Source organism: Pristiophorus japonicus, chromosome 1 (genome assembly GCF_044704955.1).
Source record: "Pristiophorus japonicus isolate sPriJap1 chromosome 1, sPriJap1.hap1, whole genome shotgun sequence".
NCBI classification, from domain to species: Eukaryota; Metazoa; Chordata; class Chondrichthyes; family Pristiophoridae; genus Pristiophorus; species Pristiophorus japonicus.
This window is the reverse complement of record NC_091977.1, coordinates 227,370,494-227,392,401: the sequence shown is the minus strand read 5'-3', so window position 1 is coordinate 227,392,401 and position 21,908 is coordinate 227,370,494. Positions and strand designations below refer to the sequence as shown.

Here is a 21,908-nt window from a genome sequence, read left to right as displayed (position 1 = left end):
CGCAAAAGGCAGTTGATGTGAGATCAGTTATTAATTTTAAGTCTGAGATTGATAGATTTATGTTAACCAAAAGTATGAGGAAATATGGAGCAATGGCGGGTATATGGAGTTAGGTCACAGATCAGCCATGATCTCACTGAATGGCGGAACAGGTTCGAGGGACTGAATGGCCTACTCCTCTTCCTATGAGGCTGGGGTACTGGGGGGGGCATCTAACACTGGTGGATAGAGAGTGAAGATTGAGTGTGGGTAGGGGGGATCGGAGGCTGAGAATATTGTGGGGACAAGGTGAAGGAAGATCAAGGCTATCAGCCTTCATCCTACCTGTACCCTCCCTCCTTCCCCGCATGCCCAAGCCTTGTTGCCCTCCCACTCTCCGTGTCTGATCTACACTCAGCAGTGCCCCATTTCCCCGCTCCGATCACGGATTAGCAAGTAACAATATCTATTAATGATCTGAGATTTGACGGGGTCAAGGTACAATACGTTTAAAAGTTTGCAACGTTAGTTAAGAGTGTGTTTCTCTCCCCAGTCGGGGAGTGTGAGCCCATTAAAGGTGAGGTTAATTGAACGTAAAGCAAAGGTGAGCTGGAAAACACAAGGACAAGTGCAACACACTGTGCAACATCATTACAATCATTTGTATTGTGTCAGCTTAATTACTGTTGTGTATGTTTATAAAGAATTAACCATATGGGATTCCACGGCCATAGAATGAATTACAATAGTGAAGCAGTGAAGTGGCGTGTGAAAACAGAGCCTGAAAAGTGTACATCAAATACAGTAGTGTGACAGTACGTTCTCACCTCACTGACGGTAAAAATGTTTGAGCGTAGAGGTGTCCACTGCTTCAGAGACACTCCCTGTCAGAGGTGTCACTAGTTAGCTATTGCATACAATTATCAACCACACAAATTTAGACAGCACGCTTACCAGTTTGATGCACTCGCGAAGATGCTGAAAATTCGGCAATTTTTACCAGTTAATGATGCGTTTATATTACCAAATTGCTTCCAGAGTTCCACAATGCATTACAGTTGCTGGTGTTCTGAGTTTGCCCTGTTTTCCTGGCTGGCCTCCCACCTTTCACATTCCGTAAATTTGAGCTCATCCAAAACTCTGCTGTCCGTATCCTAACTCGCACCAAGTCCTGTTTACCCATCACCCCTGTGCTCGCTGACCTACATTGGCTCCCGGTCCGGCAACGCCTTAATTAAGAAATTTTCATCCTTGTTTTCAAATCCCTCCATGGCCTCACCCCTCCGTATCTCTGTAAATGCCTCCAGCCCTATAATCCTCCAAGATCCCTACGCTCCTCCACTGCTGCCCTCTTGAGCATCCCGATTTTAATCGCTCTACCGCTGATGGCCATGTCTTCTGCTGCCTATGCCCCAAGCTCTGGAATTCCCTTCCTAAACCTGTCTGCCTCTCCTTTAAGCCGCTCCTTAAAACCTATCTCTTTGACCAAGCTTTTAGTCACCTGTCCTAACATCTCGTTATGTGGCTCAGTGTCAAATTTTGCCTTATAACGCTCCTGTGAAACGCCTTGGGACATTTTACGACGTTAAACTGGCTATATAAATGTAAGTTGTTATTGTTGTTTACACTGTGGGGGTGGGATTCAGAGCAATGGCAGCGGCACTAAAGCAACTGCATTTGTGCAGTTGATTATGCACAATTGGTTGTGCAAGATTAGATGTGCACAATTGTACAAAAGTCACAATTTCACGGCTGCACATGATTTTGTGCATGAGCCATTAATTTCAGCTCTTATTCTCTTTAACTTTAATTCTTTGCCCTCACACCTTTGCCAGTGGAAGAATGCCATTGCTGGCCTGTATGGTCAGGTGAACTAAATACCAATATGCGAGACTCAGCAGCAGTGCGTTGAAACTTTTAAGGAGGGTCATGACAACAACAACTTGCATTTATATAGCAACTATAACATAGTAAAAGTTTGGTCAAAGCGGTAGGTTTTAACGAGCATCTTAAAGGAGGAGAGAGGCGGAGAGGTTTAGGCAGGGAATTCCAGAGCCTAGGACCTAGGCAGCTGAAGGCACAGCCACCAATGGTGGAGCGATTAAAATCGGGGATGCTCAAGAGGCTAGAATTTGAGGAGCGCAGAGATCTTGGGGAGTTGTAGAGGTTGGTTGAGAATACAGAGATGGGGAGGGGCGAGGCCATGGAGGGATTTGAAAACAAGGATGAGAATTTGAAAATCGAGACATTGCCGGACTGTGAGCCAATGTAGGTCAGCGAGCACAGGGGTGATGGGTGAATGGGACTTGGTGTGAGTTAGGACACGGGTAGCAGAAATTTGGATGACCAAGTTTATGGAGGGTAGAAAATGGGAGGCCGACCAGGAGAGCGTTGCAATAGTTAAGTCTAGAGGTATGAAAGGTATGGATGAGGGTTTCGGCAACAGTTGAGCTGAGGCAGGGGTGGAGACGGGCAATGTGACAAAGGTGGAAGTAGACAGTCTTGGTGAAGTCATCATGTTGCTGATACTACTTAAGGAGGAGGTAGAGGGGAGGAGGCTGGCCCCTGTAAATACTAGTCTGAAAGCACTGGATGGAATGTCAAACTTGCTCAGAGTCTTTCCTGCTCTGAGCCACACAATCAGGGACACAGACCACAAGAATCGAAGACAACTGACTAAGACAAGTGACAACACAGGGAATAAAAATGCTGATCGTTGCAGAGAAACTCATGCTGACACATATGGGGAATTTCCCAATTACAGAAATGAGCAATGGGTTTTCTGTAGACACAGACTGCGAGGCCCAATTGGTATAGCTTTAGCGTCCTCTGCTGGTGAAAGTAGTAAACTGCATGCCAAAGAGGTTGAGTTGTTTTAACCTTTTGTTGCAATTTTGTGGATCGCAAAAAAAGATTTACTACAATGATACCAGAGCTGAGAGGTTGTACCGATTAGGAAAGATTGAACAGGCTGGGGTTCTTTTCTCTAACAAAGAGAAGGCTGAGGGTGACCTGATCGATGTCTTTAAAATTATGAAGGGAGTTCGATAGGGTAGACGTAGAGAAAATGTTTCCACTTGCGGAGGAGACCAGAAGGGCCATAAATATCAGAGAGCCACTAATAAATCTAACGGGGAATTCAGGAGAAATTTCTTTACTCAGAGAGGGATGAGAATGCGGAACTCACTACCACATGGGAGTGGTTGAGGTGAATAGCATTGATGCATTTAAGGGGAAGTTAGATAAACACATGAGGGAGAAATGAATAGAAGGATATGTTGATGGGGTGAGATGAAGTAGGGTGGGAGGAGGCTTGTGTGGGGCATGGACCTGTTGGGTTGAATGACCAGTTTCTGTGCTGTACATTCTATGTAATATGCCAAAATTTCTACCAGTTTCTACGCCAACTTTGCTTTGGGGAACCTACATCCAAATTTCCTGAGAATTGCATTAGCAAAGGCCGGGACTGGAAAACCAGCATAAATAATCGGGGCCTGTGGAAAACGATGAACATGCAACATCTTCCAACTTCAAGACCCTCCTTATCTTATTGATGTCATGAAAATGAAAGTTGAAGCCTTCAGGCCATCATTTATGCATGTTTAAGAAAATACAACAGCGCAAGCTTTATTCTTTTTAGTGCAACAGATCCTAATGATGTAAAATTGCATTCAATGATGTACAACATGTCTTTATTTTTCCTGTGCAGCTTTGCCAGTGGAAGATTGCCATTGCTGGCCTGTACGGTAGGGTGAGAAATATTAACACACCAGACTCAACTGCAGTGTGCTGAAGCTTTTAGTGTGAGAGCACTAGAGGTATCTCTGCTGTCATTAGATGGGAGAACTACTTAAATTGAACACTTTTCCTTCCCATCTCTTTCCCCCATCCCCCCTCTCTCCCACCACCCAATTAATGGGGAAAATTCTGCCTGATCTGTGTCTCTGTTTGGTCATGCTCTTGCCTCTGGGTCAGAAGGTTGTGGGTTTAAGTCCCACTCCAGAAACTTGAGCACAAAACCTAGGTTGACACTGAGAAGCTGCACTGTCAGAGGTGCTATCTTTCGGATGAGACGTTAAACCGAGGTCCCATCTGCTCTCTCAGGTGGACATAAAAGATCCTATGACACTATTTTCAAGAAGAGCAGTAACATCCTAGTGAATTTGAACTGCATCTTTACATTACTCTGATATCCTTCCTATAATGGGGGTGCTCAAAATGTAACAGTACTCAAACTGCAGCCATCTTTTTGATAAGTCATTAAACTAGTGTACCGTCTACTCTCTAAGGTGGACGTAAAAGATGCCATGCCATTATTTTGAAGAACAGACAAGTTCTCCCCAGAGTCCTGAGCCAATATTTATCCCTCACTAAAAAAACAGATTATCTGGTCATTATCACAATGCTGTCGGTGGGCGCTTGCTGTGCGCAAATTGGCTGCTACATTTCCTACATTACAAAGGTGACTGCACTTCAAAAAAGTACTTTATTGGCTGTAAAGCCCTTTGGGACGTCTGATGGTCGTGAAAGGCGCTATATAAATGTAAGTCTTTCTTTCTACCACTGCGTTCCAGTACAGTACCTGCATCAATAATAGAGGATCCCAACCATAAGAACAACAACTTGCATTTATATAGCGCCTTTAATGTAGCAATTATCAGACAAAATTTGACACTGAGCCATGTAAAGAGATATTAGGACAGGTGACGGTCAAAGATGTGGGTTTAAGGAGCGTCTTAAAGGAGGAGAGAGAGGTTTAAGAAGGGAATTCCAGAGCTTAGAGCCTAGGCAGCTGAAGAAACAGCCGCCAATGGTGGGGTGTAGGAAATTGGAAATGTGCAAGAGGCCAGAATTGGAGGAACGCAGAGTTCTCAGTGCACCACATAGCCCATAACAGATATTTATTCACTGAATAATGGAGTGATAAAAATGAGTGGATTGGAGCTTCTACAATGTTCACTCCAATTGTCTGTCATTTTGATTATCCAACAGAATTTTTGCAGGATAAAGCCTTACGTGAGACAGCACTGCACTTTGTATCTGCTTTTTGTTTGATTTTAAAATTCTCATGCATGTTTTCAAATCCCTCCCCAACCTCGTCCTTCCCTATCTCTGTAATCTCCTCCAGCCCCACAATCCTCCTGAGATATCTGTGCTCCTCCTTTCCAGCCTCTTGAACATCGCCAATTTGCATCACCACTCCAACATTGGCGGCCATGCTTTCAACTGGCTAGGCCCTAAGCTCTGGCATTCCCTCCCTAAACCTCTTTAGCTCTCTCACCTCCTTTAAGATGCTCTTTGTCTAAGCGTTTGGTCACATGTCCTAATATCTTTTTATATGACTCGGTGTCAAATTTTGTTTCATAATCACTCCTGTGAAGCACCTTGGGATATTTTTACTGCATTAAAGGTGCTATATAAATACAAGTTGTTGTTATTCAACATTGTGCATCACTGCACAGCTCAACTGAGCATCCACATAGATGGTTTCTGGCATGCAATAACTGTTTAACAATCAATTATTTATATTGTACTTCTCTTCACGTTTGTGAAAAGAGGATTGCTACGCCATGCGAGTACGGCAAAACTCTGGTTAATGGCACTTTTCCATTATTAATGGGCTGAGGCGGGAGAGAGACACTCCCCATTATGATGGATAACGCAGATCTAACTGTAAATCTTAAAAGTAAATCTTTAAAGGGTCGTTCTTCTTCACTCTGCAGCCTTCACATTACGTACCACTGGAGTTTAGTCAGGTCTGGATTACATTCTGGAAACATGCACGATGCAGGTGTCAGCTGTGGCTCAGTGGGTAGCACTCTCCCTCTGAGTCAAAAGGTTGTGGGTTCAAGTCCCACTCCTGAGACTTGAGCACAGAAATCAAGGCTGATGTTACTATGTTAAAGGCGGTAGATAAATGCAAGTTGTGCCTGTACATTATGCTCTAAATGAAGGAGTGTTTTAAGGATTAAACCTTGTAACCATATTTATAAACATGAACCAAGTGCGGATTACTTCCTGTAAGGAGTCGGTATTACTTCACAGAGCAAGGCTCTATAACCAGGATTTAACTGTGGGGTTCTCCAATCGGTGGGTGTAATACTGGCGGAAACTCCAACAGGGACTTCTGCCGAGCTTACAGCGGTTGAGCAGGAAAATCCTGCTGAGGAAATTCCCGGTAATGGCGGTGTCTTTTTCACTCACAAAAATAACCAGGATCCACCAGGATCGCAACAACATCCCTCACCATCGACTGAAGTCCTGAAGCCCTTTTGGACCCGCGCGCTTGAACCTTCGACAACGCGACTTCAACCCTGATGATGCTTGGAAAGCCGAATAGAGTTCACAAGAAGTCACAAAGTCATAAGCAAACACCTTGTGAAAGACCCGACGCGGAGGATTCCTGGCTTCGATCTTCCACGAAGCTTATCGGTAACTCGAAACCGCACCTGCACAAACCACAGCAGCTGCGGATACTTGAGGCACAAATGGAGACTGTGGTCACCCAGAATAGACCGTGGAACATAGAATGACTCAATGCTGGATTCACAAATACAAAGGAGGCATCGCAGGGAAACACTCCGCTGCTCCTGACCCAATTATCTGGCTTAACCACTTAAATGTAAAACTATAGCTGTTGCTCTACATCCACACTAACAGCTGACTAAGTGTGTTTGCAAGTTCCATTCCTGAGCAGAATATCACTGCCAAATAACCAGCAAATTCACCGCATGTGGAGCAAAGGCTCAAGTCATGCATGAGTCAAGGATTCCACAACATCATCATAAAAATGGTAATCGCCTGCACATTGATCAGTACAAAGAGTATTGTTTTTAAATTAATGCCTGATGTGTTTTTCTCCCCCACGGAATCACTTCCCAAACCTCTACATGACCCTAAACACCATTACAACTAGACCGTTTAGAGGTGATGTCAGGAAGCACTTCTTCACACAAAGGTTAGCGGAAATCTGGAACTCTCTTCCCCAAAAAGCTGTTGAGACTGGGGGTCAATTGAAAATTTCAAAACTGAGCGTGATGGATTTTTGTTGGGTAAGGGTATTAAAGGGGGTAGATGATGTTAAGTTACAGAACAGCCATGATCGAATTGAATGGTGGAACAGGCTTGAGGGGCTGAATGTTCTCCTCCTGTTCTTACGTTCCTAAGTTATAGAGATCAAAAGGCAGCAGTTGCTATTCTCAGCTTTAGTTGATCACAACTGGAGCAGTCAATTGAGCTGCTTTTATTGGGCCAAAGTGTTAGGAAGGGAAATAAAAAGTTCTCAGCTGGGGTTAGAAATGCTGATTGCTATCTAATAGTCCCTACTGGAAGTTGCTTTAACATAAATGCTGGCTGAAAATAGGATTAGGAGGTGAAATGTGGTGCCTTTCATGGTGGAATGGTGGAATGGCCAAGCAGCATTCCCGCTCTAGGATTTTTTATTTATTCATTCATTTATTTATTCATTTGAGCGTTGCTGATAAGGCCAGCATTTATTGCCCATCCCTACGTTCCCCTTGAGAAGGTGGTGGTAAGCCATCTTCTTGAAACGCTGCAACGCATGTGATGAAGGTACTTCCACAGTGCTGTTAGGGAGGGAGTTCCAGGATTTTGACACAGCGACGATGAAGGAACGGCCGATTATATGTCCAAGTGTCTGACTTGAAGGGGAACATGGAGGTGATGATACTGCATTTGCCCTTCTAGGTGTTAGAGGTCACTGTTGTGTATCTGTAAAGCATGTACTCCCATATTCCGCCACCAGGAAGCGCATCCACTGAAGTCCCAAGAGATCCCAGCATCCCTTGAGAGCACTGCATATAAGCCGGCCCCTAAGGCCTGTTCCTCACTCTGGAGTGTCTTATTAAAGACTGAGGTCACTGTTACTTTAACCTCCCTGTGTGCAGTCTCATCTGTGTTAGGAACACAACAACTGGCGACGAGTACACGAAACCAACGCAAAGATGCAGCAAACTGTGGGCATCCTGGAGAAGTTCTCAGAGGGTGAGGACTGGGAAGCCTATGTCGAACAGCTAGATCAGTACTTTGTAGCCAATGAGCTGGACGGAGAAGGAAGCGCTGCAAAAAGGAGAGCGGTCCTCCTCACGGTCTGCGGGGCACCGACCTACAGCCTCATGAAGAATCTTCTGGCTCCGGTGAAACCCACAGATAAGTCATATGAGGAGCTGTGTACACTGGTTCAGGAGCATCTTAACCCGAGGGAAAGCCTGCTGATGGCGAGGTATCGGTTCTACACGTGCCAGCGATCTGAAGGTCAGGAAGTGGTGAGCTACGCCGCCGAGCTAAGGCGACTTTCAGGACAATGTGAGTTTGATGGCTACCTGGAGCAGATGCTCAGAGACTTTTTTGTACTGGGCATTGGCCACGAGACAATCCTACAAAAACGTTTGTCTATAGAGACATCAACCTTCAGTAAGGCCATTGCGATAACACAGGCGTTTATGTCCACCAGTGATAACACCAAACAAATCTCTCAGCACACAAATGCAAGCAATGTTCATAAAATAACTGGAACTGTGTTTGTGAGCAGAAATGTACAGGGCAGAAACCATGAGTCTGCAACTGCCAGTTGGCCTCAGGTGACCCAGATGACTCAGAGTTCCCAACAAAGGATGAATGCAAGGCAATTCACACCTTGTTGGCGTTGTGGAGGCTTCCATTCAGCCTATTCATGCCGTTTCAAAGGGTATGTTTGCAAGAGCTGTGGAACAATGGGGCACCTCCAACGAGCTTGTAGACGAGCTGCAAGCTCTGCAAAACCTGTTAACCACCACGCAGCAGAGGAAGATCAGTCCATGGTGGATCAAAGCAATTTCGAGCCTCAGAGAGAGGAGGCAGATGCTGAAGTACACGGGGTGCACACATTTTCGATGAAATGTCCACCTATAATGCTAAATGTAAAACTGAATGGCTTACCCGTAGCCATGGAACTGGACACTGGCGTTAGCCAATCCATCATGAGTAAAAAGATGTTTGAGAGAATGTGATGGAACAAGGCACTCAGACCAGCCCTGAGCCCCATCCACACGAAACTGAGAATGTACACCAAAGAGCTCATCACTGTCCTGGGCAGCGCCATGGTCAAGGTCACCTACGAGGGCACGGTGCAGGAAGTGCCACTCTGGATTGTCCCAGGCGATGGCCCCACATTGCTTGGAAGGAGCTGGCTGGGCAAATTCCGCTGGAACTGGGATGACATCCGAGCGCCATCACATGTCGATGAGGCCTCATGTACCCAGGTTCTTAACAAATTTCCTTCCCTTTTTGAGCCAGGCATTGGAAACTTTTCCGGGGTGAAGGTGTGGATCCACTTGGTCCCAGAGGCACGACCCATTCACTACAAGGCGCGAGCGTTACCTCACATGATGAGGGAAAGAGTGGAAATCGAGCTGGACAGACTGCAACGCGAGGGCATCATCTCCCCAGTGGAATTCAGCGAGTGGGCCAGCCCGATTGTTCCAGTACTCAAAAGTGATGGCACGGTCAGGATTTGCAGTGATTATAAAGTAACTATTAATTGTTTCTCGCTACAGGACCAATACCCCGCTACCTAAGGCAGACGACCTATTTGCAATGCAGGCAAGAGGCAAGACGTTTACCAAGCTCGACCTGACATCGGCCTACATGACGCAGGAGCTGGAGGAGTCTTCGAAGAGCCTCACCTGCATCAACACGCACAAGGGACTGTTCATCTAGAACAAATGCCCGTTTGGAATTCGGTCGGCTGCAGCGATCTTCCAGAGAAACATGGAGAGCCTACTCAAGTCTGGACCACGAACAGTGGTTTTTCAGGATGACATATTGGTCATGGGACGGGACACCATCGAGCACCTACAAAACCTGGAGGAGGTTCTCCAGCGACTGGATCGCGTAGGGCTGCGGTTGAAGAGGTCGAAATGTGTCTTCATGGCAACAGAAGTGGAGTTTTTGGAGAGAAAGATCGCTGCGGACAACATTCGGCCCACAGACGCCAAGACAGAGGCTATCAGGAACGCGCCCAGGCCACAGAACGTCACAGAGCTGCAGTCGTTCCTGTGACTCCTCAACTATTTTGGTAACTTCCTACCAGGGTTAAGCACCCTCTTAGAGCCCCTACATGTGTTATTGCATAAAGGTAAGAACTGGGTATGGGGAAAAAACCAAGTAATTGCTTTTGAGAAAGCCAGATACATTTTACGCTCCAACAAGCTGCTTGTATTGTATAACGCGTGTAAGAGACTCGTGTTAGCATGTGATGCATCGTCGTACGGAGTCGGGTGTGTATTACAACAAGCTAACGTTGCGGGGAAATTGGAACCTGTTGCCTATGTCTCCAGGAGCTTGTCTAAGGCCGAGAGGGCCGACAGCATGATTGAGAAAGAGGCATTAGCGTGTGTGTTCGGGGTAAAGAAAATGCATCAGTAGCTATTTGGCCTCAAATTTGAGCTGGAAACCGATCACAAGCTCCTCAAAGCCCTGTTCGCTGAAAACAAGGGGATAAATACTAATGCCTCAGCCCGCATACAAAGGTGGGCACTCGCGCTATCAGTGTATAACTATACCATCCGCCACAGGTCAGGCACCAAGAACTGTGTGGATGCTCTTAGTCGGCTACCATTGCCCAGCAAGGGGGTGGAAATGGCGCAGCCTGCAAACTTGTTGATGGTCATGGAAGCGTTTGAAAATGATAAATCACCTGTAACGGCCCGCCAGATTAAGACTTGGACCAGCCAAGATCCTCTGCTGTCCCTAGTAAAAAACTGTGTACTGCATGGGAGCTGGGCCAGCATCCCCGTTGAAATGCAAGAGCTAATCAAGCCGTTTCAGCGGCGAAAGGACGAGCTGTCCATTCAGACAGACTGCCTGTTGTGGGGTAACCGCGTAGTGCTATCCAAAAAGGGCAGGGAGACGTTCATCTCGGATCTCCACAGCACACACCCGGATATAGTAATGATGAAAGCGATAGCCAGATCCCACGTGTGGTGGCCCAGTATCGACTCTGACTTAGAGTCCTGTGTACGGCAATGCAGCGTGTGTGCTCAGTTGAACAACGCGTCTAGAGAGGCACCACTAAGTTTGTGGTCCTGGTCCTCCAGACCATGGTCGAGGATCCATGTCGACTATGCGGGCCCGTTTCTCGGTAAAATGTTCCTGGTGGTGGTGGATGCTTTTTCAAAATGGATTGAATGTGAAATAATGTCGGGAAGCACCGCCACCGCCACCATTGAAAGCCTGAGGGCCATGTTTGCCACCCACGGCCTGCCTGACATACTGGTCAGTGACAACGGGCCATGTTTCACCAGTGCCGAATTTAAAGAATTCATGACCCACAATGGGATCAAACATGTCACCTCGGCCCCGTTTAAACCAGCCTCCAATGGGCAGGAAGAGCGGGCAATACAAACCATCTAACAGAGCCTTAAACGAGTCACAGAAGGCTCACTCTAAACCCGCCTGTCCCGAGTACTGCTCCGCTACCGCACGAGGCCCCACTCGCTCACAGGGGTGCTACTCATGAAAAGGACACTTAAAAGCAGTCTCTCGCTGGCCCACCCCAACCTGCATGATCAGGTAGAGAGCAGGCGGCCGCAACAAAATGTAAACGATGGTCACGCCACTGTGTCATGGGAAATTGATTTGAATGACCCTGTGTATGTGCTAAACTATGGACATGGTCCCAAGTGGATCGCAGGCACGGTGATGGCTAAAGAAGGGAGTAGGGTGTTTGTAGTCAAACTAGACAATGGACAAATTTGCAGAAAGCACCTGGACCAAACGAGGCTGTGGTTCACAGACTGCCCTGAACAACCCACAGCAGACACCACGTTTTTTGAGCCCACAACACACACCCAAAGGATCAACAATATCACCCCGGACCAGGAAATCAAACCCATCACGCCCAACAGCCCAGCAAGGCCAGGCATACCCAGCAGCCCTGCAGGACTAACAACACACCAGCCCAGCGAGGGCACAGCCAACACACCAGAACAGACATTTGTACCGAGGCAGTCCACCATGGAAAGAAAGGCTCCCGACCACCTCACCTTGTAAATAGTTTTCACTTTGACTTTGGGGGGGAGTGATGTTGTGTATCTGTTAAGCATGCACTTCCATGTTCTGCCACCAGGGAGCGCATCCCCTGAAGTCCCAAGGGATTCCAGCATCCCTTGGGAGCACTGTATATAAGCTGGCCCCTAAGGCCAGTTCCTCACTCTGGAGTGTCTTAATAAAGACTGAGGTCACTGTTACTTTAACCTCCCTGTGTGCAGTCACATCTGTGTTAGGAACACAATAGTCACGGGCTTGGGAGGTGCGGTCAAAGTTGCCTTCATTTTAATCTGCATTGCTTCAGTGTGCATGGCCCCTTAAATCATAGACCTCTGCATTGTCCACAATTCCTTGCAAGTTCCACAGCCTCGCTTTCAGAAGCTGTGCAAAGCTCCAATCCCGCTCCTGCATATGAACTTCGGGTCAGATGCCTCCAGTAATGCCAAAAGGATGGCGTTGCACAGCAGGTAAGCCCTGTGCCTACAATCTCCATCCTCCCAGGTGAATTTTGTTCCGTTAGCATGGCGGCCATTTTCAGCAGCCATTAACTCCAGTTGCCGCCGACTTTATTGGCTAAAACAACTTTTTTCCCCAATGTAGTTATAGCACTTCACACCCTTCCAGACTCATCATTGAGCTCAACAATTTCAGATCATAACCATTTTTTTGGTAAGCAGTTGCTGCTGATGATTTTGCTTTTGTCATTTTCAACTCCTCTGCACCCACCTTTTTGTTTCTTTACTTGTCCCACTTTTGCTTTGCACCAGCATCATTTTTGTCATTTAATCTCTCCTGCCTTCCACCCTATCGTAGATCTTCCCTTTTGTTCTTTCCTCCCCTCCCCCCTTTCACTACCTCTGCACTTGCTTAAAATCTGTTACATCTCTAACATGTTCCATGTTCTGACGAAGGGTCATCGACCTGAAACGTTAACTCTATGTGGTAGAAATGAGCCTCCACCGAAACGAGGCACACCTTCCGTTTTTTTAAGTTTCCCTCCGCCGCAGCCCATGTAGTTTTTTTGGCTCAGGGCGGAAGTCATGGTGGCTGAGGGCTGGACAAGCTGCATCACAATGTCTCTCCCCTTCAGTTAAAGGGGAGGGTCGCTGCGAACTCTGCAGCCACTTCAGTGGCAAACAATGGGCCACCAGGGAGGGTTTCGGCCGGGCCAGCGGCCTGGCACCCAAGACTAAACCTTTAAGTAACAAGAACTTGCATTTGTACAGCACCTTTAACGTAGTAAAATGTCCCAAGGTGCTTCACAGAAGCGCTATCGACAAAATTTGACACCCAGACACATAAGATGATATTGGGACTGGTGACCAAAAGCTTAGTCAAAGAGGTAGGTTTTAAGGAGCATCTTAAAGGAGGAAAGAGAGTGGTGCCGAGGCGGAGAGGTTGAAGGAAAGAATTCCAGAGCTTAGCACCTCAGTAGCTGAAGGAACGGCCGCCAATGGTGCAGCGATGGAAATTGGGGATGCGCAAGAGGTCAGAATTGGAGGAGCTGAGATCTCGGAGGGTTGCAGGGCTGGAGGAGGTTACAGAGTTAGGGAAGTGCTAAATGATAAACACAATTGTCTTCAAAAAAAGATTACAATGAAATTTAAAAAAATGCCTTGCATCACTAATGCATCCTCAGCCCCTCTTCTGTCACACAGCCTAATTCAGCCGTCTAGAATCATAGAATAGTACAGCACAGAAAGAGGCCAGCTCTTTCGAAGAGCAATCCAGTTAATTCTATTTCCCCGGATATTTCCCCATATCCCTGCAATATTTTTCTCCTTCAAGTATTTATCCAATTCCCTTCTGAAGGCTACTTTTGATCTGTATCCAGGCAGTGCTTTCCAAATCCTAACCACTCGTTGCTTATAAAAGTTTTTCCTTATGTCGTCTCTGCTTCTTTTGCAAATCATCTTAAATCTGTGCCCTCTCATTATCAACCCTTCAGCCATTGGACACAGTTGCTCTTTATTTACTCGATCTAAATCCTTCATGATTTTAAATACCTCTATCAAATCCCCTCTTAGCCTTCTCCACTCCAAGGAGAACAACCCCAGTTTTTCTCGTCTATCCACATAACTGTAACCCCTCATCCCGGGAATCATTCTAGTAAATCTCTTCTGTACCTTCTCCAAAGCCTTCACGTCCTTCCTAAAGTGTGGTGCCCAGAATTGGATACAATACTCTAGCTAAGGCCGAACTAGTGTTTTATATAGTTTTAGCTTAACTTCCTGGTTTTTGTACTCTATGCCTCAATGTATAAAGCCCAGGATCCCAAATGCTTCATGAACTGCTTTGTTAACCTGTCCTGCCACCTTCAAAGATTTGTGCACAAGCACCCCAGGGTCTCTCTGTTCTTATACCCCCCTTAAAATTGTACCCTTTAGTATGTATGGTCTCTCCTCATTCTTCCTATCAAAATGTATCATCACACTTCTCTTCATTGAATTTCATCTGCCATGTGTCCGCCCGTTCTACCAGCCTGTCTATGTCTTCTTGACGTCTATTACTATCTTCCTCACTGTTTACTATATTTCCAAGTTTCATGTCATCTGCAAATTTTGAAATTGTGCCCTATACCCCAAAAGAAAGACTTGGATTTATATAGCACCTTTCATGACCACTGGACGTCCCAAAGCGCTATACAGCCAATTAAATACCTTTGGAGTGTAGTCACTGTTGTAATGTGGGAAATGGGGCAGCTAATTTGCACAAAAGCAAGCTCCCACAAACAGCAATGTGATAATGACCAGATAATCTGTTTTTTTGTTATGTTGATTGAGGGATAAATATTGGTCAGGACACCATGGATAACTCCCCTGCTCTTCTTCGAAATAGTGTCATGGGACCTGTTACAACTGCTCCTGCTGTGGGAGCCCGTGTGTTCAGCATCTCCTTCGTCCCCTGTCCCTGTCCCTACTGTGAGCGCCATGTGTTCAGCATCTCCTTCGTCCCCTGTCCCTGTCCCTACTGTGAGCGCCGTGTGTTCAGCATGGCCCCTGTCCCCTGCTCCTGCTGTGGGAGCCTGTGTGTTCAGCATCTCCTTCGTCCCCTGTCCCTGTCCCTACTGTGAGAGCCGTGTGTTCAGCATCTCCTTCGTCCCCTGTCCCTGTCCCTACTGTGAGCGCTGTGTGTTCAGCATCTCCTTCGTCCCCTGTCCCCTGCTCCTGCTGTGAGCGCCGTGTGTTCAGCATGGCCCCTGTCCCCTGCTCCTGCTGTGGGAGCCTGTGTGTTCAGCATCTCCTTCGTCCCCTGTCCCTGTCCCTACTGTGAGAGCCTGTGTGTTCAGCATGGCCCCTGTCCCCTGCTCCTGCTGTGGGAGCCTGTGTGTTCAGCATCTCCTTCGTCCCCTGTCCCTGTCCCTACTGTGAGCGCCATGTGTTCAGCATCTCCTTCGTCCCCTGTCCCTGTCCCTACTGTGAGCGCTGTGTGTTCAGCATCTCCTTCGTCCCCTGTCCCCTGCTCCTGCTGTGAGCGCCGTGTGTTCAGCATGGCCCCTGTCCCCTGCTCCTGCTGTGAGCGCCGTGTGTTCAGCATCTCCTTCGTCCCCTGTCCCTGTCCCTACTGTGAGCGCCGTGTGTTCAGCATGGCCCCTGTCCCCTGCTCCTGCTGTGAGCGCCGTGTGTTCAGCATCTCCTTCGTCCCCTGTCCCTGTCCCTACTGTGAGCGCCGTGTGTTCAGCATGGCCCCTGTCCCCTGCTCCTGTTGTGGGAGCCTGTGTGTTCAGCATCTCCTTCGCCCTTGCTCAATTTGCAAGTGTACCCAAGGAAGCGGTGCTGATTTGAGAGGCAGCTCCAACTCCTGCGGGGCAGCTCTCATACTGAAATTGGAGGCTGTGTCTTGACAGCAGCCCCTGGCCTTTCTGTTACATACCATGGCTCAGTAATTAGCACTCGTGCCTCTGAGTCCGCAGGTTTTTTGTTTCGAGCTCCACCACAGACATTTTAGCACAGGAGCAGGCCGGGCCTCGGTTTAACGTCTCATCTGAAAGACGGCACCTCCAACAGTGCAGCACTGCCTCAGCACTGCACTGGGAGTGTCAGCCTAAATTTTTATGCTCAAGTCTCAGGAGTGGGACTTGAACCTACAACCTTCTGACTTAGAGTCGAGAGTGATACTCACTGAGCCACAGCTGACACTGAAGTCCAAGCCATTAATGTATATCAAAAACAGCAGTGGTTCTAGTACTTGGAGAATGCCACTGTATAACCTCCCTCCGGTCCAAAAAACAGCCATTCACTACAATTCTCTGTTTTCTATCCCTTAACCAATTGTGTATCCATGCTGCTACTGCCCCTTTTATCCCATGGGCTTCAACAAGTATAGTATGTGAAACCTGTGCATGAAACAGGGAATTGAAGGTGCTTTTTTTAATTGATGCTGCCTGTTGGGACAGAGAGAAGATAACGGACTCCCTGGCTCCAACAGCCTGTGCTGGCTCTTTGATAGAGCTATCCAATCAGTCCCACTCCCCCAGCCTTTTCCCCTTAGCCCTGCAAATAGTTCCCCTTCAAGTGCTGATGTCTTTGAGTTTTTTCGCAGAATCTTGGATGTGAAACTCAGCTCACCCGCAGTAATTATTGGGATTAACCCTCAAATCCGAAATCTTAAACCTAGTTGAGCCGGGGATGGGTTACATTTCTGAATACAGTTTCTGCATATTGGTTCTAAATGTACCTTTACATGGTCCATTTTCAAATAAAACGTCGTCTATTGCAATGTCGCTGTTTATTGACAGGCCACGAATCGCTTCAAAGACAATCTGAAAAAGAAAAATATTTATTCGTAAATGCAGCAGCGAGTTGTTATGATCTGGAATATGCTGCCTGAAAGGGTGGTGGAAGCAGATTCAATCGTAACTTTCAGAACGGAATTGGATATATATTTGATGGGGGAGAATTTGTCGGGCTCTGGGGAAAGACTAGGGGTCATGGGGAGTGGGACTAATTGGATAGCTCTTGCAAAGAGCTGGCACAGGCACAATGGTCCAAAGGGCCCGTTTCCATCTGAACTTTTTAAACTATGCTTTAGTTATCCAACTTTTTGTTGGGGCGTGAGTAGCCTTTAGTACACTGCCCTTTCACTCCATGGATCTGGATTCTAATTCAAGCCAAACCGACAAGATGAAATACTCTCCTTTTTAATCTCTCAAAAGGATTTGAGCTTCAGGCAGCCTGCTTACAGCTTGTTGCTGTATAGCTTATTACTGCCAATAATTCTGCCTCGACTCAGAAATCATGACATTATTTGATTTGGCTTGATCACAACAAAATTCAGAAGAACATTATTTACAGTGAAGAAAAATATTTATTCGTAAATGCAGCAGCGAGTTGTAATGATCTGGAATATGCTGCCTGAAAGGGTGGTGGAAGCAGATTCAATTGTAACTTTCAGAACGGAATTGGATATATAGTTGATGGGGGAGAATTTGTACGGCTCTGGGTCATGTTCCGCTGCCAGGGAGCGCATCCCCTGAAGTCCCAAGGTATCCCAGCATCCCTTGGGAGCACTGTATATAAGCCGGCCCCTGATGCCTGTTCCTCACTCTGGAGTGTCTTAATAAAGACTGAGGTCACTGTTACGTTAACCTCCCTGTGTGCAGTCTCATCTGTGTTAGGAACACAATAACTGGCGACGAGTATATGAATCCAACGCAAAGATGCAGCAAACTGTGGGCATCCTGGCTAAGTTCTCAGAGGGTGAGGACTGGGAAGCCTATGTCGAACGGCTAGACCAGTACTTTGTAGCCAATGAGCTGGACGGAGAAGGAAGCGCTGCAAAAAGGAGAGCGATTCTCCTCACGGTTTGCGGGGCACCGACCTACAGCCTCATGAAGAATCTTCTGGCTCCAGTGAAACCCACAGATAAGTCGTATGAGGAGCTGTGTACACTGGTTCGGGAGCATCTTAATCCGAGGGAGAGCGTGCTGATGGCGAGGTATCGGTTCTACACGTGCCAGCGATCTGAAGGTCAGGAAGTGGCGAGCTACATCGCCAAGCTAAGGCGACCTGTAGGACAATGTGAGTTTGATGGCTACCCGGAGCAAATGGTCAGAGACTTTTTTGTACCGGGCATTGGCCACGAGAACATCCTACGAAAACTTTTGACTGTAGCAACACTGACCCTCAGTAAGGCCATTACGATAACACAGGCGTTTATGTCCACCAGTGATAACACCAAACAAATCTCTCAGCACACAAGTGCTAGCAATGTTCAGAAATTAATTGGAACTGTGTTTGCGAGCAGAAATGTACAGGGCAGAAACCACAAGTCTGCAACCGCCAGCAGGCCTCAGGTGACCCAGATGACTCAGAGTCCGCAACAAAGGATGAATGCAAGGCAATTCACACCTTGCTGGCTTTGTGGAGGCTTCCATTCAGCCTATTCATGCCGCTTCAAAGGGTATGTTTGCAAGAGCTGTGGAACAATGGGGCACCTCCAACGAGCTTGCAGATGAGCTGCAAGCTCTGCAAAACCTGCTAACCACCATATGGCAGAGGAAGATTGGTCCATGGTGGATCAAAGCAATTTCAAGCCTCAGAGAGAGGAGGCAGATGCTGAAGTACACAGGGTGCACACGTTTTCGACGAAATGTCCACCTATAATGCTAAATGTAAAATTGAATGGCTTACCCATAGCCATGGAACTGGACACTGGCGCTAGCCAATCCATCATGAGTAAAAAGATGTTTGAGAGAATGTGGTGGAACAAGGCACTCAGACCAGCCCTGAGCCCCATCCACACGAAACTGAGAACGTACACCAAAGAGCTTAACACTATCCTGGGCAGCACCATGGTCAAGGTCACCTATGAGGGCACGGTGCATGAACTGCCACTCTGGATTGTCCCGGGCGATGGCCCCACACTGCTTGGAAGGAGCTGGCTGGGCAAAATCCGCTGGAACTGGGGTGACATCCGAGCACTATCACATGTTGATGAGGCCTCATGTACCCAGGTTCTGAACAAATTTCCTTCCCTTTTTGAGCCAGGCATTGGAAACTTTTCCGGGGTGAAGGTGCGGATCCACTTGGTCCCAGAGGCACGACCCATTCACCTCAAGGCGTGACGGTACCTCACATGACGAGGGAGAGAGTGGAAATCGAGCTGGACAGGCTGCAACACGAGGGTATCATCTCCCCAGTGGAATTCAGCGAGTGGGCCAGCCCGATTGTTCCAGTACTCAAAAGTGATGGCACGGTCAGGATTTGCGGCCATTATAAAGTAACTATTAATCGTTTCTCATTACAGGAACAATACCCGCTACCTAAGGCAGACGACCTATTTGTGATGCTGGCAGGAGGCAAGATGTTCACCAAGCTCGACCTGACTTCGGCCGACATGACGCAAGAGCTGGAGGAGTCTTCGAAGAGCCTCACTTGCATTAACACGCACAAGGGACTGTTCATCTAGAACAGATGCCCGTTTGGAATTCGGTCGGCTGCAGCGATCTTCCAGAGAAACATGGAGAGGCTACTCAAGTCGGTACCACGCACGGTGGTTTTTCAGGACGACATATTGGTCACGGTTCGGGACACCGTCGAGCGCCCACAAAACCTGGAGGAGGTCCTCCAGCGACTGGATTGCGTAGGGCTGCAGCTGAAGAGGTCGAAATGCGTCTACATGGCAACAGACGTGGAGTTTTTGGGGAGAAAGATCACGGCAGATGGCATTCGGCCCACAGACGCCAGACAGAGACTATCACGAACGTGCCTAGGCCACAGAACGGCAGGGCGCTGCGATCCTTCCTGGGACTCCTCAACTATTTTGGGTAACTTCCTACCGGGATTAAGCACCCTCTTAGACCCCTACATGTGTTATTGCGTAAAGGTGAGAACTGGGTATGGGGAAAAAAACAAGTAATTGCTTTTGAGAAAGCCAGAAACATTTTATGCTCCAACAAACTTCTTGTATTGTATAACCCGTATAAAAGACTTGTGCTAGCATGTGATGCGTCGTCGTACGGAGTCGAGTGTGTATTACAACAAGCTAATGCTGCGGGGTAGTTGCAACCTGTCGCCTATCCCTCCAGGAGCTTGTCTAAGGCCGAGAGAGTCTACAGCGTGATTGAGAAAGAGGCATTAGCGTGTGTGTTCGGGGTAAAGAAAATGCATCAGTACCTGTTTGGCCTCAAATTGGAGTTGGAAACTGATCTCAAGTCCCTCATATCCCTGTTCGCTGAAAACAAGGGGATAAATACTAATGCCTCAGCCCGCATACAAAGGTATCAGCATATAACTATACCATCCGCCACAGGCCAGGCACCGAGAACTGTGCGGATGCTGTCAGTCGGCTACCATTGCCCACCACGGACGTGGAAATGACGCAGCCTGCAAACTTGTTGATGGTGGCTTAGCCCGCAGACTTGTTGATGGTCATTGAAGTGTTTGAAAATGATAAATCACCCATCACAGTCCGCCAGATTAGGACTTGGACCAGCCAAGATCCTCTGCTGTCCCTAGTAAGAAACTGTTTACGGCATGGGAGTTGGGCCAGCATCCCCGTTGAAATGCAAGAGCTAATCAAGCCATTCCAGCGGCAAAAGGACGAGCTGTCCATTCAGGCAGACTGCCTGTTGTGGGGTAACCATGTAGTGCTACCCAAAAAGGGCAGGGAGATGTTCATCTCGGATCTCCACAGCACACACCCGGGTATAGTAATGATGAAAGATCCCACGTGTGGTGGCGTGATATCAACTCTGACTTAAGAGTCCTGTGTACGGCAATGCAGCGTGTGTGCTCAGTTGAGCAACGCGCCCAGAGAGGCAACACTAAGCTTGTGGTCCTGGCCCTCCAGACCATGGTCGAGGATCTATGTCGACTATGCGGGCACGTTTCTCGGTAAAATGTTCCTGGTGGTGGTGGATGCTTTTTCAAAATGGATTGAATGTGAAATAATGTCGGGAAGCACCGCCACAGCCACCATTGAAAGCCTGAGGGCCATGTTGGCCACCCACGGCCTGCCTGACATACTGGTCAGTGACAACGGGCCATGTTTCACCAGTGCCGAATTTAAAGAATTCATGACCCGCAATGTGAGAAAACATGTCATCTCGGCCCCGTTTAAACCAGCCTCCAATGGGCAGGCAGTGTGGGCAGTACAAACAATCAAACAGAGCCTTAAACGAGTCACAGAAGGCTCACTCCAAATCCGCCTGTCCCGAGTACTGCTCAGCTACCGCACGAGACCCCACTCGCTTACAGGGGTGCCTCCGGCTGAGCTCCTCATGAAAAGGATACTTAAAATCAGACTCTCGCTGGTTCACCCCAACCTGCATGATCAGGTAGAGAGCAGGCGGCAGCAACAAAATATAAACGATGGTCGCGCCACTGTGTCACAGGAAATTGATCTGAATGACCCTGTGTATGTGCTAAACTATGGACATGGTCCCAAGTGGATTGCGGGCACGGTGATAGCTAAAGAAGGGAATAGGGTGTTTGTAGTCAAACTAGACAATGGACAAATTTGCAGAAAGCACCTGGACCAAACAAGGCTTCGGTTCACAGACTGCCCTGAACAACCCACAGCAGACACCACCTTTTTCGAGCCCACAACACACACCCAAAGGATCAACGACACCACGCCGGACCAGGAAATCAAACCCATCACGCCCAACAGCCCAGCAAGGCCAGGCTCACCTTGCAGCCCTGCAGGGCCAACAACACGTCAGCCCAGCGAGGGCACAGCCAACACACCAGAACAGACATTTGTACCGAGGCAGTCCATCAGGGAAAGAAAGGCTCCCGACCGCCTCACCTTGTAAATTGTTTTCACTTTGACTTTGCGGGGGAGTGATGTTGTGTATCTGTAAAGCATGCACTCCCATGTTCCGCCACCAGGGAGTGCATCCCCTGAAGTCCCAAGGGATCCCAGCATCCCTTGAG

General features: G+C 47.8%; 1 protein-coding gene across 1 annotated transcript in view; it reads right to left on the bottom strand.

Moving 5' to 3' along the window:
- The window catches only part of mamdc2a (MAM domain containing 2a), a 171,825-nt gene that overhangs the window by 1,998 nt on the left and 147,919 nt on the right, over positions 1-21,908 (bottom strand). The window contains exon 13 of the mRNA XM_070887412.1: positions 16,705-16,789. Within this exon, the coding sequence (XP_070743513.1) occupies positions 16,705-16,789 (85 nt within the window). The remainder of the gene's footprint in view (positions 1-16,704; positions 16,790-21,908) is intronic.